Source organism: Triticum dicoccoides, chromosome 3A (assembly GCF_002162155.2).
Source record: "Triticum dicoccoides isolate Atlit2015 ecotype Zavitan chromosome 3A, WEW_v2.0, whole genome shotgun sequence".
Classification (NCBI taxonomy): domain Eukaryota; kingdom Viridiplantae; phylum Streptophyta; class Magnoliopsida; order Poales; family Poaceae; genus Triticum; species Triticum dicoccoides.
The window spans coordinates 38,845,875-38,863,193 of record NC_041384.1 but is presented as its reverse complement, the minus strand read 5'-3'; the positions used below and the strand labels follow the sequence as shown (position 1 = coordinate 38,863,193).

At 46.1% G+C, this 17,319-nt stretch overlaps 2 protein-coding genes and 2 non-coding genes across 4 annotated transcripts; 3 read left to right on the top strand and 1 right to left on the bottom strand.

The window, feature by feature from the left end:
* The first annotated feature begins 2,264 nt into the window (after window positions 1–2,264).
* Window positions 2,265–5,260, top strand: LOC119266915. The gene is made up of 3 exons (XM_037548191.1): window positions 2,265–3,776; window positions 3,925–4,154; window positions 4,287–5,260. The coding sequence occupies exons 1-3, from the start codon at window positions 3,362–3,364 to the stop codon at window positions 5,028–5,030; spliced, it is 1,389 nt and encodes a 462-aa protein (XP_037404088.1). The 5' UTR covers window positions 2,265–3,361; the 3' UTR covers window positions 5,031–5,260.
* A 5,988-nt stretch (window positions 5,261–11,248) lies between these two features.
* TRNAE-CUC lies at window positions 11,249–11,321 on the bottom strand. Its single transcript has one exon. It is a non-coding gene; the product is annotated as a tRNA-Glu (tRNA).
* A 419-nt stretch (window positions 11,322–11,740) lies between these two features.
* Window positions 11,741–13,891, top strand: LOC119271124 (RNA exonuclease 4-like). The gene is made up of 2 exons (XM_037553061.1): window positions 11,741–12,400; window positions 12,681–13,891. The coding sequence occupies exons 1-2, from the start codon at window positions 12,375–12,377 to the stop codon at window positions 13,732–13,734; spliced, it is 1,080 nt and encodes a 359-aa protein (XP_037408958.1). The 5' UTR covers window positions 11,741–12,374; the 3' UTR covers window positions 13,735–13,891.
* A 1,014-nt stretch (window positions 13,892–14,905) lies between these two features.
* TRNAE-CUC lies at window positions 14,906–14,978 on the top strand. Its single transcript has one exon. It is a non-coding gene; the product is annotated as a tRNA-Glu (tRNA).
* Window positions 14,979–17,319: the final 2,341 nt, after the last annotated feature.

Sequence of the window (17,319 nt, the reverse complement as noted above, 5' to 3'; positions counted from 1 at the left end):
TGTACAACACTTGGATCTTTACCTCATTGTTGTTGAAAAAATGCTACCATCCATTCTATTCGGGATGGTGACACCCTTAAAATTACCTTTAGGAGGTCCTTTACTCCTTGGATGATGGAGAAGTGGTACGAGCTGGCGGAAATAGCCAAAGACATTAATTTCTCTGGTGATTCTGATGCCTTGATCTGTCAACTGGAGAATAATGGTGTCTATTCCACGAGCTCTCTTTATTTTGTTATTAATTTCAGAGGTGTTAACCTTGCTGTTTGGAAGTTGTGTGTACAACCCAGGATACACATCTTCCTTTTTTGGCCACAACAAATTAGTGACTAAAACCAACTTACTCAAAAGGCATATAGATAAGGGTGAAGAATGCCTTTTAGTACCTGTAATGAAGACAACACCATTTATTCTTTGATGCAAATTCATGAGGATTTCTTCTAGCTTTCCGAGTTCTTCTCTTCCTTAATTTGTGACTTGTGACATGCTTGGATGGTTGTATCGGCTCTCTGGTTTCATTCTTGCAATGGAACCGTGGGTGGGATTTTCCTCCTCTCCTGATTTTCTAAAAAAAGAGGTTAGATCAAATATCTAGTAGCCATGGCTCAAGTAAACCGACCCGGAAAAAAAAGTTGCACCTGAGAGCGTACGTGGCTAGATCCCCAACTAATTGCGCGTGTGATCTCTCCATTAGTGGAGGGCTCACAACCACACATTTCCTCCCTATCCTTCGTCTTCCTTGCCTCATATTTTCTCCCATCTTGCAAATCCTCTCTCATTTCACATGCCCCCCTTCCTTTAGATCAGGGTCAATGTCAGTAAGTCGGCGACCACCACGACTACATGCTTTTGTTCCTGTTTGTGTGCACCGTCTGGAGGAACCACCATTCTTTGGAGCCGCTGATGCAAAAACAAAAGGGCGACGACCGCTCACCGTTGTTGTTTTAGTGCGGGTGCTAGAACGGGGGTCATTGTCGGTTCCTAGTGCTGCACGGGCAACGATGGGCGCTGGAAGTGCTGCAATGGATCGCTTGCCGACGACTCCTAGTGTTGCAATGGAGCGGTAGCTCGTCGGCGGCTCCAGGTGTTGCGATGCAGTACTCGGCAATGGCTCTCGGAGATGCGATGGAATGCTCGATACTGCAATGGAGCGCTCACTGGCGGCATCCCGGTGCTGTAATGAAGCGCTAGGCGGCTGCTCCTGGTGTTGTGATGTAGCGCTTGCCGATAGTTGTCGTGATGCTTGCAGCGAATGCATGTTGTTGCCTTTGCTACTGCTAGATGAGATCAAAGCAGGGGGCTGATTGACGCGATTCGAAAAAGAACGACGTGTGTGCGTTGACTATCCAATGGCTGGGAGGAACAAATCGGAAGGCTGAAATCAGTGGTTGAGGCCTAGGCGAGCCATTTATTTAGGACCTAGATAAATCCCGAACGTTCGGAATCTGTATTTTTTGCAACTAAATCTGTCATCCTTGTGTCACTAAATTTGCCATTGAAAACTTTTTTGCCATCAAAAGTTCGGAATTTATCATTTCCATTTATTTAAGGCTGCAAAAAAAATTTAAAAAAAAGAGAGGAAAAAGAAACCCTTACGGGCCTATAGAGTACTAATAACAACCAGTTTGTCACTCTCGATCTATTTGTCCGGGGCGGGCCGGGCCGGCTGAGAGAGAAACGAAAAGTTCCCCTAGAATCGCTCAAGAAAAACGGAATCCCTCTTTCGTGAAAACCCAGGCGGCGGCGGCGGCGGGGTGCGGCCGGCGGCGAGGGAACCACAAAAAGGCGAGCGATGGCGGGTGGCAGCCCGGAAAAATAGGAGGCGCGGACGCCTCGGGACTCGTGAGTTGGAGGTGCAGATGGAAGAGGAGGTCGTGCAGCGGAATCAGCCTCGTCGCAAGAGGAATCGAGCTGGCCTTGCTGATGAGCTCGAGTTCTTCACGGACCTCCGCAATACGCTGATGAAGAAGAAGAAGAGGTTCAATTCTTCTAACTCCTACCGTAGTCTGGGCACGCAGAAGGGGCTTGGTTTTCTCGACAATCGTATCAAGGTGTTACGCAAGCGGATGGGGGGTAACCGCCGGAACTGCCCACACCTCCCCCGCGATCTCTGATCTGACGGACCCCTCAGTGAAGCATATGGATGGTCTCAGTGATCTGAGTTCGACACTAGGAGCAGATCCAATTTCAGACGATGATGATGATGGTGCGAGTCAATTGCAAGAAAGAAGAAACCACCACATTTGCGGCTAGGTTTGCAGAAAACCACCAACTCGTTAATCCGTTGCAGAAAACACCAAAAAATTTTGTTAAGTCGTTGCAAAAAACACTGATCGGATGATTTGACCCGTTTAATCACTTTCTTACAAGTGGGGTCAGATTGTAAGGAGTTGACTTGGCAAAAAATAACACACACACCCTAGATCTAAAAAACAAAAGCAATCAACCCCTCATCCTGCCCCCACGCACACACCATCGCGGACAATCCCTACTGTCGAAGCAGCGTGAGCTCGGCTGGCACGGCGGCGCCCTAGCGCCGTTGTCGTCGTCGTTGCCTGCGGGGGCGAAGTGGTCGTCGTCGTCTGAGCCGTTGGCAGAGCACACGGTGAACAACGCCCGGAGTGCGAGCCGCAGCCGCCTCCGCTCGCCACCTGCAGAACGCCTCCTGTGGCAGCCATGAGTGCAGCCGTGACGGCCTCGGCCCTGCGGCCGGCCGAACAGAAGACAACGGGCGAGGCGCCTCCCTCCTCCCGCACATCATCCCAACGGTGGAGTCAATCGAGGGGGCGTGCGTCATCTGGGATCTTCTCACGGCGCCGGCCAGGGGGATCCTCTTCCTTGTCCACGGCTGCCATTGCCGCCCGGAGAACTTCTGGCCGCCGTCCCAGCTCTGCCCCGGCCACGTCTGGCTGCCGGAGGGCGTCGCCATCACGGCCCGCGCGCTATGGATGCGGCGGTTCGCGGTGCAGCCATGGGCTCTGGCCGCTTCCTTGTCCTCCCCATGGCCGTAGCCCTCTCCGTCGCCGACGAGGGCGGCACCGTGCCGGGCGGACGGCAGGGCCAGGGCACGGCATCCCGCCTAGGCGCCACCGTGCCGGACCGATGGCACAACACGGCGGCGGCGGCGACGTTCCATGGGGAGGGGAAGGGGGGTCTGATTGCTTTTATTTTTTAGATCTAGGGGGTTGTGTGTTATTTTTTTTTTGCTAAGCCAATTCCTTACAATCTGGCCCCACTTGTAAGAAAGTGATTAAATGGGCCAAATCACCAGATCAGTGCTTTTTGCAACGACTTAACAAATTTTTCGGTGTTTTCTGCAACGGATTAACGAGTTGGTAGTTTTCTGCAAATCTAGCCGTAAATGTGGTGGTTTCTTGCAATTGACTCTGATGGTGCTGATGGTTCTGGTGACGACGAGGAAGAGGATGAGATGGAGTGTGGCAAGCCAGCCATGGAGGAGGATGGGGTCCAGAGGATCACCGGCTCCACACCAATTCCAGAGATTGATGCGGAGGCAGATGCCCAAGATACCGATGTATCAGAGAAACCTGATCCCATTCCCACCAACACAATGGCAAAAGCGTCCATAAACAATGAAGTCCTTGATGGAGCTGACACTGATTGTGTTGACGATGATGAGGTAGACAGAGGCAAATCGGACGCACAATTAGCCAAGGAGAAGAGGGTGATGTCTACCGAGAAGCTCATGTTTGAGTCCTTCCGTCGTGACTGGGAGGCTGCGTTTAGCCGACGCAGCGGCCACTTCCTTAACAAGAGTGAGTAGTAATTAACCATGTGGCTTTGTTTTCTCACTCTTGTTTAATTTAACTAGTTTACCTTCGACGGTTGTCCTTCCTTAACAAGGGAATAGGGGATTTACTCGGTTCATGTTAGATTTCTGACATCTGATTTACTTGGGTGCAGCGACAGTGAGTTCCATGCAGTTTACACACTTGGCACCTGGGCGCATCCCATGGGGCGCCGGCATAGAACCTGCCGTGCAGATCTTCTCTGTCAAGCTTACAGAGGTGAAAGGCGGCTTCAAGTTTCCATTGTCCGTGTATGGTGTGGTCGCTGCCCGTGATGGCGTGGACTACAACCGCAACCTTATCTTCTTTTGCGATAGGAGCAACTCCCAAAAACTTACTCAAAATGTACGGTTGCTGGTGTATTAATTTGCTCTCCATTTTCTTTTGGGGATCTTCTTGCCTGCCTGCCTGCGTCCTCCCTTGTTGATTATTAATTAATGCGGTGGCTGATATACATGATGATGCTTGTGCACGCAGGATCCTTATCTGCGCCTGATCGGCCCATCTCGCGCTGTTTTGTATGAGGACTATGTTAATTATGAGGTCCAGCTTATGGTGAAAGGCAGCGTCAAGTCTCAGGACAGGCCGTTGATCACAGATACATACCGCCAAATCCGATGCCGTATTGGTGTATCCACCATCTGCTTTCAGAACTGCTTCTGCGCGATGGAGTTACGCTTGGAGCGATTTCTAGGTTCGGTCCAGGCCACCATCATTGGCGTACGTGTCGTCAAAGACAATGGGGCGTGGCCTTTTGGACATGGTGTTCGGGTTGCTTGCTCCCCGGCATCACGGGAACTTATGGAGGACAGTGATGGTGAAATCAAGTATGTTGCTCAGCCTTCGTCTGGGGAAATCTTGCTGCTTGATTCAAAAGATGGAAGAAGACCTGCGGATTCAGAGGGATACCTTTATCTGTCAAGGCAAGTTGTTTCTGTAGAACCAAGCAGACAGCTGGAAGTTGAAATACAGGCCTATGCACCACCCGGCGTTCTCCCTGCAAAAGCTCAGGTCTGCTTCGAAGCCCAAGAATGCAACATAGACCGTGGTCGGTGTTGCCTCCTCGGTGCCAAGGTGGAGATCTCTGTTGCTTGGTCCCGTCTTGTTTCGGACATGGAGATGCTTGCGGGTGTTGACAGGGATTTTCAAAGGGACGAACCAGAGGTTGCGTTCACACAAGTGGGGCTGAATGGAGAGCCTTACATGGAACGAATCTTTTAAGAACTGCTTGGTATTAGTTTGTTGAAGTTCCTAATCCTATAGTAGTATTTCTGCATCGTGTTTAGTTATATATGTAAGGTGTCCAACTATGCCTTATGCTATGCATCTGCATCGGATTAGCTATATATATAACCTGTCCAACTATGACTGATGCACCAGGCAACTGTTTGTTTGGTTGTGTATCGACTGTGACTTTTAATATGCTGTTTGAAAGCATTTCTGTGTTGATTAATCTGCTATGGTCTGTTCTGTGATTAATTACTATACTTGTGGTTGCTGACTTGTATTATTATGGTAGCATAGCATGAGACTTCTACCTGCTGGCATGACACATTTGCTTGAAGAAACTGTTTATGCAGTAGCATTTTTCTTTTTCAGTTTATGCAGTCTGATTAAACAGAGACAATCTGGTTTTACTTGACGAAGCAAGTGAATCTTCTTCAGGTGCATGCATGACACACTTGCTTATTTGTTTTCATCATGCAATACAATTTTTCTTCCTTAGTTATCTGTAAACTGAAGCCATATAGGGCACACAACTGCTACAGTAATACACACCCTATTTAATCAGACAAGAAAGCAGGTAACAGCAGGTGTGTATTACTGATTTTATGGACTTGTATTGTACTGCTACTACCTGCTTTCTTGTCTGATTAAATAGAGTACAGTCAGTAGTCTGGTTTTACTCGAGGAAACAAGTGAATTTACCTCAGGTGCATGACGCCCCTTATTTGTTCCCATCAGGTGATTGTCTGATTAAATGGCGTCATGCAGTAAGTAGTCATTGTCATTTTTTCAGTCGTGTGTAAACTGAAGTTATCAGCTGGTGTGGTGTGAGATTGATCCGGGGCACATTTCGCAAATGCATTATGACCACAGGTGTTGCTGCATGCATGTATGGTTGGATAATGATGCCAGTTTAAAATTTCAAAACATAACATCTGCATGCATTGTTTCTTACCAAAGTATCTCCTTCATGGGTTTGCTGACACATGCAAGCCCTCACTCACTATTAAATTACCGTGCTAATCCTTGGGTATGCTCTATTGCTTTAGCCTCCTTAGTCCTTAATGATGTCAAGTTATGAAGGCCTCTGGATTGGCGTGTTAGAATGGGGTTCTGCTTCACACAGTTCAGCCAGCCTTCAGAATAAGACCACCTGAAGCATGGGAATGATGATTTTGCTTGTGTTGGCTAGTGGTGTTCATGATGACAATATATCTTCACAGCTCTCCATGCACGGTGGTTACGCGACATACGTATTATTATGCCTGATGCAAAGGATAATAATTACTGGTTATTTGATTGTACTGTTAGGCATACTCTGGAGACATTTGTCAAGATATGAAGTAGAGCGAAAAGGATTGCAGGACAAGAAACTGATTAGGAGGGATGGAATGGCAATGCTGAATCAACAAGGTAAACATCCAGAGCTGGAAGAAGTATTTGAAACTCGGTTGAAGAATTAGAATTGTAGTACAACAATCTGTAAACGTAATCATCAATTTTCTAAAATGAATAACAATGGCATTTGATTTCCGTTCAAAGAGCGCACCGATCCCCAACTCAAAACCAGCATCTTATGGGTAAATTTAACTGAAACTGATACTCTTTTTTTTTATCTAGAACAGAAGAGAACTGATACTTGAACTGCACAAATACTAGCATAGCTAACATTTCAGAATGTGTCGTCCCACAGCAAGATACAAGGCAAGCAAGGGAGAGACACCAAGATAGCATGGTAAAGGAACCTTGATCATTTTAACTGGAGTGGAGGCCATGCAAAGGTGCCATATGCATGCAGGTTAACATTGCAATTATATATGCTGATGGCCATGTGGTCTAGGCGGGTCATGTGGTGGTGGTCAGCATTTGCCTGCTTAATTTCTGGCAGGTCATTGCGGCAACCCGTATGCATCCAGCATGCCGTCTAACCTATTGCTACGCCAAGTCACCAGAGTTTGAGCGTAAGAACAAGACATTATTGTTTTGCTTTCATCCATACATTTTGTTAGCTAGGAAAGCAAGCACAAGACATTAATGGGAACAACTGGTTAGCAAATTACTTCCACTTTTGAGGCATAATAATAAGAGTCATGCTATGCACACGATAAAATCAGGACGATTCACAGCCGATGATTAAATCAGGCCGTACATGCATATGAGTGAAACAACACAGGACGCTGGATTTGCGTATCGTGCACACGTCGGGCACCAGTATCGTCCATGGAGCAGTTTCGTAATAATAAGGGCATGCAAGTAGCAATAACCCCGAAACAAGAAGAACTATGCTGCAAAACCGAACCTTTGCGTGTAATATGGCTCCCGTTTCAGCTTCTTTGCCTATCTCTGTCGAGTAAAATACACCCACAGTGAGTACCTGTACTATCCGTATAAAATCACTTTGGTCACTGTATTGTATTCTGGCAACTGCAAATTACGGTCCTTATGCTAACGTTGTTTGCTCAACATACGGTCACTTGCGCCCGAAACGTACGTATTTGCACAGCTGGAATGCGATTTTTGTAATTACACCCTCCCCCTATCCCTCTTCCCCCTCTCCCCCTCCCACCATCAAATCCCTAGCTCGTTCAGTCGTTCCCCATCGGCCGCGTCGCTTTGTTCCACTTCTGCACGGAGAGAAAAGAGGAAAGGGGGAGCGGAGAGAGCCCAGGCGATTGCGGGCGCGTTGCTTGTCCGCTAGGGTTTCCCGTCGCGGCGGCTACCATGACCGGCGGACGTGGTTTGTCGGCCGGAGCGAAAGACGACCTCGACTCTCGTTGGATGCTGGAGGAAGCAGCAGCGAGCCAAAGCCCTTCCTCCGTCGACCTGATCATGCACGGACGCTGGCATACGGTGTGGGCTTTAGAGCACTGGGAGGACCTTTCTCTAGTACAAGAGGACCGGGAAGGACGCACCTTTGGTGTACCAGTTATTGTGCCTACGGTAAACGCTGGGTAGCCAAGTGCGGAGAGGATAGCTGTTGAAAGCATATAAGTAATCCCTACAGTGTAATAGTGCACCTACATGCCTTCATCGATGTTGTTTTTTGACCGGAAGACCTAGAACTAACTATCGACATTATGGGCTATCCGGACACGTACTTCGAGAAATAGTTTATAAATGTTTGTTACCCGGTGCAACAAGATCCAGTTGGTAAGGATAAAATAATGTAAAAGGGGTGGAGTAAACCTGTTTTTATTTTCTTTGAAACTAGTGCCCTCTTCCTCTGCTTGTAGAAAAGAGAGAAATAAATCAATCAAATTACGAGAAGCCTCATATTATTTTTTTAGTAGTCTTAGATTTTTCATTCTGATGAGCCCCACTTTGAGGAATTCATGGAATAATCCATTTTCATGGAATAATGAATTAAGGAAGAAAGGATATGAGTGTACCGCTTACAAGAAAAGATCTCATGATAATTAATATGGGCCCTTTACTTGCCGAAGCACTTTTTGGATCTGTCAATTATGCTATGGCCGGTGTCCTACTCATTATGATTTGGTCGAATTGGGAGAAGCCGTAGGTATTATCGCGGGTCAATCAATTAGGGAGCCAGGGGCTCAACTAACATTAAGAACTTTTCATAGTAGCGGAGTATTCACAGGGGGGTACTTCCGACCTTGTACGACCCCCTTTGAATGGAAAAATCAAATTCAATGAGAATTTGGTTCATACGTGAAATGATGCAAGAAGAGACTGCAACCCCGAGTTTGTGACGCATTTGTCACCCAGATGTCGTGGCACGGGCTGATCTTTGCTGGAGGGGAGCCTGATTGACTTGTGTAGCCGTTGTTGTGGGAGAACAGAATTTGTGGCAATCATGAGCACGATGACCAGAGTGGAAGCAGTTGTTGCACTTAATGGGAACGTGACAGTCCACAGCCTGGTGCCCTTTGGCAAGGCAGCGAAAGCAGCGACCTCCGAGCCAAGCAGGAGGTCTTCAACGATGTTTGAATGTTGAAGGTGAAAATGTCGGGCGTCGCAGACTACACCGTGACTGCACTCTTTCCCAACCTACATCATCATCTCCATAGGAGCTCACCAGCACCTCATCGCCGAGCGCAGAACGAGGACCCCCTAGATGCGATAGTGGCCGAGGGGAGTCGGCAGGAGTCAGGGACGGCCCGACGTCAGCGGCCTTCAGTGATGACGAAGTGGCATTGACAGGAGGCGGGGACGGCATTGCGTCGGCAGGTGGTTTGGTGTTTTCCCTAATTAGAAATAACTAATCAATAATAGTGGTTCTTTCTTTTTGATCTGAACTGAGAAAGCACAGTTGGTTCTTAATCTTAAGATGACCCAAATTTTCTATGATTTGTGCTCATGCTGCTCTATGTTTCGTTTTAAAGCTTCTTGCTGCCTTTTGGGTTGCATTACTGCTCTATGTTTCATTTTAACACTTTATGTTTTTCTTTTCCTTCTTCTGGTCAGTTTCCACCTTTGCTCTTCCTTTGTCTGTTTTTATGCTTCCCGGCCGCTACTGATTTGCAGACCTATGTGTTGCTGCCTACAGTTGTGCGTGCTTTATGTTGGCTGGTCGAAGATGTGTCTGTTGGCCTATTGTTTCTCCATTCATGGATTTATAGGTATAAAGTATTGCTTTATTGTTGGGGAAGCCTTAGATGGAGGGTATCTACAGTTTCAAAGCTACATCACATTGTAGTAGGAAAAATTGTTATACATATTGTTCAAAGCTTCATTTTGGCTCATTAGATAGTTTATAGCTTTTTCACCAAAGGTAGGTTTTTACATATGGGATTCTTCTTGTGGAAGTTGTATACGACCATTAGTCCCTGACAAAACAATGATTAGGGAACCTTGGTCATTTTTCTGAAACATGCCCATTTGCTATATGGTTCTGAAGTTTACAGATCATGTATTTGTATTATCGTATCTCTTCCCAAACCTTTGAGCATTTTTTTTAACAATATCTTTATTTTCTGTTGTAGCTTTCTCCTGAATCTACTATTATGAACCCATCAGTGACCCACAATGAAATCGGATTGAGGATTATGTTGTCTAAAACTTCTTCGGGTCTCCAAAATTGTAGTCTCTCTTACCCATCAACTCTTAAAAGGTGTTCACCTCGAGCATACAACCTTGCTGAAGCTACTTACATTGAGTTTATGCCGTTGTATCAAAACTTCAAAATTTGGATAAAATCTTCGGTGCCATCCTTTGTCGTCTGCATGTAAATCATCGTACATATTTATATGACATATTAGACTCATTGAAAATTTGATCAAGCTTATGTCAGTAGAAAGTTAATAAGAAATTAACTGTTCCATTCATTTTTGTATCTTACACATGTGTGGTGCCCCACGTTCATGGCTCATACCTGATCTACATGAACTGAGAAGCGTTCTTTTCTTCCTCAATGTGCTGATATGCTCTTCATTGATATATCATACCCTTTTCTTTATTATTCACATACTTTTTGCTAACAAAATATCCTAAACAATCTGGAAAATAGATAGCTTGGATGATGCGCATGTTATTAACTTCATACATTATTTTGAGGAAGAGTTCAATTGATGTATCAATTAACTTAGCCTAATAGCCCTATTCAGGCTCTTTATGTTCTGTGATGAAATAACATATCAATAAACTTAGCCTGATAGCCCTATTCAGATTTCTTACACAAGTTTGTGTTTGGTAAGCTTAATTATATTCAAATACATGACTTGCAATCAAGGATCTATGTGATGATTTACTGAGCAATTAAGCATCGTATTTGGCACGCTGGACCAACGGGAAGGACCAGGCAATGTGTGCCAAGGCGCACTCCCTATCTTGTAGGGATGGGAGATGGGAGTGGGTGATTGCGCTGGTGTCTCTCCACCCAGATGTCACGTGCAGCTATAAGTTGCCATTTTCTTCTGCTTTAATTTGATTGTTTAATTTCGAATTTGATATCATATTTTTGTTGGTGCAGCGCAATATTGTTATTTCATTCATAGTTGAATGGCCGTCGGAAAAAAATAAAATTAGCATCGTGATGCTTGTTTTAATTTCGGCCGTGTATTTAGCATTTTTTTTTGAGGCAAGTGTATATGACAAATGAAATGTTCATTTGCTTTTCATCTTTAGTGGCCAAACATACAGCAAATTAAAAACGTAAAATTCCGTAATTTCGGCCGTGTATTTGACAAATAAAATGTCCATTTGCTTTTCATCTTTAGTGGCCAAACATGCAGCAAATTAAAAACGAAAAATTCCGTCGCCGGGACTTGAACCCGGGTCTCTCGGGTGAGAGCCGAGTATCCTAACCACCTAGACTACGACGGATTGACGTTAAACAAAAAACAATTCGCATACTAATCAGAGCGTTCATTGTACTGCCAAGCATAACATAAAGCTCAGTTTCCAGTTGTTGTGCTGGACTGTAAAATTGTGGTTTGATTATGGGATCAATAATAATTTCACATGCCAATCAGAGCGTTCGAAGATGTGCTATTTTCTCCATCGTGCACCTGTATGTATAGGCGAATGTTTTTTTTTTTTGGTCTTGTGATATGCCAAACTTAGCTTTGGAGAGATCCATCCAGTATGCCGTTTGTAGCACAAACCTTTGGGAATCCATTCAACATGGATTTTCAGTCACAGAGGCAGCAAAACAGATGCCCAGAACCAGGACCAGGAGAACGAGATGAGGACATCTCCCAACCCAAACCTCATCCAGAGATGGTATGTTCCCAGGATATCCACGCAGATCCCATCACCCGGCGCTCTACGCGGCTCTCCGCCACCGCGAAAAGACGGAGCCAATATAAGACGACGTTGATCGTCGTCCGCCCGACGCCGCAGTGGCTACCTGCCGGCGGGCGTGTGTGCACCTCGGTCGACCTCCGGCCGGAATCCCAACCCAATCTTTCCGTCCGCGGCATCGATCTGCTGGGATTGGGTGGGCTGTTCTTGCCTTTTCAAACCGGATATTGTGACCAGAGTATCTATTCTCATCATCTCTTTTTCTTTCTGCAAAAGCAACCGGTGGGTGTATGTTGAGGATATTCTGGCGTGTGTGTTCTTTCTTCTACTATCTCTGAGCATAGTAGCTAGCTAGCTAGTATCCTGAACCATGAATATGCTAGCTGCTACCACCTTTGCATCCTGATATGGTGTATGATGCATTGATGCTGCAAAAAAGAAAGTTGATAGCATGTTTTTTGTCGGTCATGTATACGGTAGCCGTTGGCGACGCTGTCAGGAATCGAATGCCATCCGTTTTGTTTTGCAGCTACATAAATAGCCCTCCGTTTCTTACAGCCCCCGCCAACCAACCAAGCACAACGATTACCGCGCCTCTGCACTTGCATAGGTGACTCATATATACTGACGACAATGGACAACTCTTCAGATGCTCACAGGTGCATGCCCACTGCTCCGATAATCTTCTCCTCTGCCATGCTTGGCCATTTTTAATGCATGTTTTCATCTTTAATTTGTCAGATTATTCCACCAAATTTCAGCACATTTTGTGCGTTTCTATGAAATGGCAAGTTGAAAATTTGTGTGTCCGTAAGATTACATTGCTATGTTTTTCTCTTGTACGTACGTACGTGATTACATGTGCCACATTGCACGATCACACGCACTACTATACGTTTTCTTCTTGCTGACAATCGAGGAATTCTTGGGCAAATGCAGCCGTCACAGGTGCGCGGCGTGCTACCGTCAGTTCAACCGGATGGAGCACCTGGTGGAGCACATGCGGACGTCGCACCACTCCCCCCACGAGCCCCGCTGCGGCGTCTGCGGCAAGCACTGCCGCTCCCTCGACGCCCTCCGCGACCACCTCGGCTTCGGCGCCTCCCTGCCCTCCAAGCCCGCCTGCGCCGCCGCCTTCCAAGCCCACGGCTGCCCGCTCTGCCTCGCCGTATTCCCCGCCTCGGCCGCCCTCCGCGCCCACCGCTCGGCCTGCAAGCTCTCCCGCGCTCCGATCCCCTCTTCCGTGCAGAACCTCACGAGGACTATGTCGAGGATGGGCGTTCGAGGCGATCGCAGCGCGGTGGCGCTGGGGTGCAAGATGGTGGGCGGCGGGAGCGACGGCACGCTGGACGTGTGCGCACGCGTCTGCGTCGTCGATGAGCACGAGTCCATCCTCTACGAGAGCTTCGTGAAGCCGCTCATCCCGGTGACGCACTACCGGTACGAGACCACGGGGATCCGCCCCGAGCACCTCCGCGACGCGCCCACGGTGAAGCAGGCGATGAAGAGGGTGCAGGACATCCTCCTCAACGGCGAGCAGTCTTACTCCTACTCCTACTCCTCCCGCGGCGCCGCCCGGCTCCTCGTCGGCCACGGGCTGGAGCACGACCTCGACGCGCTCGGCATGGACTACCCGGCGCACCTGAAGCGGGACACGGCGACATACCCGCCGCTGATGAAGACCAGCGCCAGGCTCATGAGCAACTCGCTCCGGTATCTCACGCGGAGCTGCCTGGGCTATGACATACAGGCCGGCGGCCATCATCACCCCTACGACGACTGCGTGGCCGCCATGCGCCTGTACAAGAGGATGCGCGCCATCAGCCACCTGCACCTGCACGGCCGGCCCAAGGACGGCGATGATGAGTCCACGGCCAAGGCGTTCCCGGCGTGGAGGCAGCGAGAGCTGGAGCGCATGTCGCCGGAGGAGCTCCTGGCGATGTCCCAGCCCGCCTACCGATGTTGGTGCCTCGACGACGACCGGCGATGCTGACGGCAGCCTGCTCCCTACGGAATTCGAATCTTGGCTGGCGCTTTTACTTGGTGGTGATGATGAAAAGATAAGAGAAAATAAAAGGATGGATAGTTGCCGTACCTTACAATTGACGTGCTGGTCGAATAAATCACAATTTTGTTTTGTTGGAAAGTAAGTTGCCTGAATTTCAAATTTGGGTCATTCGATTTTGTTTGGGAGGCACAACCGGGCACCTAGGGTGCCGGGTGAGCAAAGCGAGGCCCGGGGACGCCGGCAAGGCCTCGGCTAGGAATAATCCGTAGCTGGCGGAGACGAGTTAGAAGGTTAACGGGTGTAGATACGGGGACTGTCGGCATCAGAACTGGAGGTCAGCCGGGCTTGACAATTGATGAATAGATCAAAAGTTTTTTTCAAAATGAAAGATAAAAATTGTGACACTTGAACTTTTAAAAATCAGTGTGCAATACATTACCCTAAGAGATGTCATACTTGACGGGCTCCGCGTGCAGAACTTCTTTTAGCTTCGACATGTCTCCCTCTGGCACCGCCAACGGAGAAGGGACCGGCTACACGTAAGTCGCCTGAAAAACTATTTTTGGGCAAGTTAATTTTCTGGGTCATTAGATTAAGATCCAACTGCCATCCTTATTTCTTCTTCCTCTAGCTTTTTTCTTCCTTCAACCATTTCTTCTGCAAAATCGACTTACCTAAATGACAATTTCTGTCAATTTACATATAGCTATTGTGATGGAGAATGTGCTCCGATCGAGTATGGCGGCGATGATCAAGTTTCTTCCGCGAATGAAAACTCCTTCCGAGAGATCTGCATTGCGGAATACACTGACATCTGTCTTATGATGGTGCCCGTCAGTTTGGTTTTAGCATGGTGAACAAGGTGCTCCGGGTACGGCAGTAGGGCATTAGCAATGTAGCACCGGCTCATCATCCACCTTCTTGTAAGACCCTTGGTCTGAACTCTGAAGGAAGGAGCTGATGTAATATTGTAACCTGACCTGGAATAGACAACAGAACATCGACATGTGCGTATGCCAAATGGACTAACACACATAGAGAGATCACTGAAATTACTATTGGTCCCATAATTGAAGCACAATTTGACAGTCCAGACTGAGCTTTAGGTGTGCTTGAACTTTGATTGTCATGCGAATTGTTGTATTTTCACCATCAATCCGTCGTAGTCTAGGTGGTTAGGATACTCGGCTCTCACCCGAGAGACCCGGGTTCAAGTCCCGGCGACGGAATTTTTTCTTTTTAATTTGCTGTATTTTAGGCTTTAAGCTTGTGCTGTTCCACGGGATTTTCTTTGAGGCATTGCTACACCGGTAAGGCCTAAATCCTTTTGAGGTGTAAATACTCTTTACTGTACTCCCTTCATCGAATTATATATGTCCTAATATAGTTTTTAATATTGCCTTTGACCAATAATAACATTAATAATACATGAGATGCATGTTATAAAAATTAAATCATTAAAAACTCCTTTCACGTATGAATTTGATGATATGCTTCGTGTAACATGCATGTCAAATATTATTGCTCTAATATGTGGTTAAATTCAATCTAAAAAAAATGTATCATGCCTTATATATTTGAATGAGGGAAGTACCATCAAAGACAAACACGGAAACTGATCTCTGCATTTTCATCCTTCTAGACGAACAATGAGGAAACCCGTAAAACCCACCAATATACAGTATTTTAGGCTTTAAGCTTGTGCTGTTCCACGGGATTTTCTTTGAGGCATTGCTACACCGATAAGGCCTAAATCCTTTTAAGGTGTAAACACTCTTTACTGTACTCCCTTCATCGAATTATATATGTCCTAATATAGTTTTTAATATTGCCTTTGACCAATAATAACATTAATAATACATGAGATGCATGTTATAAAAATTAAATCATTAAAAACTCCTTTCACGTACGAATTTGGTGATATGCTTCGTGTAACATGCATGTCAAATATTATTGCTCTAATATGTGGTTAAATTCAATCTAAAAAAATGTATCATGCCTTATATATTTGAATGAGGGAAGTACCATCAAAGGCAAACACGGAAACTGATCTCTGCATTTTCATCCTTCTAGACGAACAATGAGGAAACCCGTAAAACCCACCAATATACAGTATTTTAGGCTTTAAGCTTGTGCTGTTCCACGGGATTTTCTTTGAGGCATTGCTACACCGGTAAGGCCTAAATCCTTTTAAGGTGTAAACATTCTTTACTGTACTCCCTTCATCGAATTATATATGTCCTAATATAGTTTTTAATATTGCCTTTGACCAATAATAACATTAATAATACATGAGATGCATGTTATAAAAATTAAATCATTAAAAACTCCTTTCACGTACGAATTTGGTGATATGCTTCGTGTAACATGCATATCAAATATTATTGCTCTAATATGTGGTTAAATTCAATCTAAAAAAATGTATCATGCCTTATATATTTGAATGAGGGAAGTACCATCAAAGACAAACACGGAAACTGATCTCTGCATTTTCATCCTTCTAGACGAACAATGAGGAAACCCGTAAAACCCACCAATATACAGTACACTGGTGCAAACATTATTATCCATTTGTATTTTGTAGCACCAAGACAATACGAAAATGTTTCATCTAAATGAACAAATGAAGAACCGACCGGCGAAAACGTCACGCTTTTATTGACCGGCGAAAACCATGGGGTTCCAGTCCCCATAAAAAGATGGTGTAAATTAGCAAACTCATGGCGTTCCAGGTACAGCTCGTGGTCTCTGTAATGACACACCAAATAAACCTTACAATGATGCTCTAAATTGGACATGGTGGCAAGCTCCATCTTGGCCGCACGCCCGAACCAAATACACTTGCTATTTGCCGACCTTGTCCATTTGATCACTTGATCACCACTCTGAATTCTGTTCCTAGCAAGTTGCCAAAGAATTTTTATATTTTGGAAGGAATCTTCATCTTCCAGATATCCATCACCTCACCTTGTGCATCCATCTTGAAAATTTCTCTATACAGGGATCATGTGGAGAAATTGCCTGAAGGTTCCAATTTCTAATAAATCTAGTCGTCCCCGTTGGTTAACCTCACCTGGCTAGCTCGTCCCGGAGAAGGTCCCAATCTGCTAATTCCAATGGCCCAAATGCCCTTTGGTTAACCTCACCCAGCTAGCTCACCCCAGAGGAGGTCCTAGTCCGCCTCTTCCAAGGGCCCAAACGATTGCTGGAACGACTGAGTCCATCTGTCGTCCGCCCTGACCTCCATGACTCTTGCAATTGGATTGTGCCTAATCACAAAGAATCGTGGGAATCTGTATCTAAGGGCCCCCTCCCATATCCAGTGACCGAGCCAAAAGTTGGCAATCGTCCCATCTTTTACTTTGAATTTGATATGGGGCAAGCATCCCCTATCCCGAAGCTAATTTTTTGGATCATTGTTCTCTATGTATACATCATCGAATTACATAGCAAGTGAAGAGGATTCCGATTATTTTCCGATTGTTTCAGGTTGTCTTTTCTATACATATAAAATTTGTTATGTGTTATATTTATATGTGCAATGAAAAAAAAGTCCCATGGCAACGCACT

Bases quoted from the DNA above. Each gene is read 5' to 3' on its own strand.
- LOC119271124 (XM_037553061.1), top strand. From the start codon at position 12,375: ATGGACAACTCTTCAGATGCTCACAG. The intron at 12,401-12,680 runs GTGCATGCCCAC...GGGCAAATGCAG, and splicing joins AACTCTTCAGATGCTCACAG to CCGTCACAGGTGCGCGGCGT.
- LOC119266915 (XM_037548191.1), top strand. From the start codon at position 3,362: ATGTGGTGGTTTCTTGCAATTGACTCTGATGGTGCTGATGGTTCTGGT. The intron at 3,777-3,924 runs GTGAGTAGTAAT...ACTTGGGTGCAG, and splicing joins CGGCCACTTCCTTAACAAGA to CGACAGTGAGTTCCATGCAG. The intron at 4,155-4,286 runs GTACGGTTGCTG...TTGTGCACGCAG, and splicing joins CCCAAAAACTTACTCAAAAT to GATCCTTATCTGCGCCTGAT.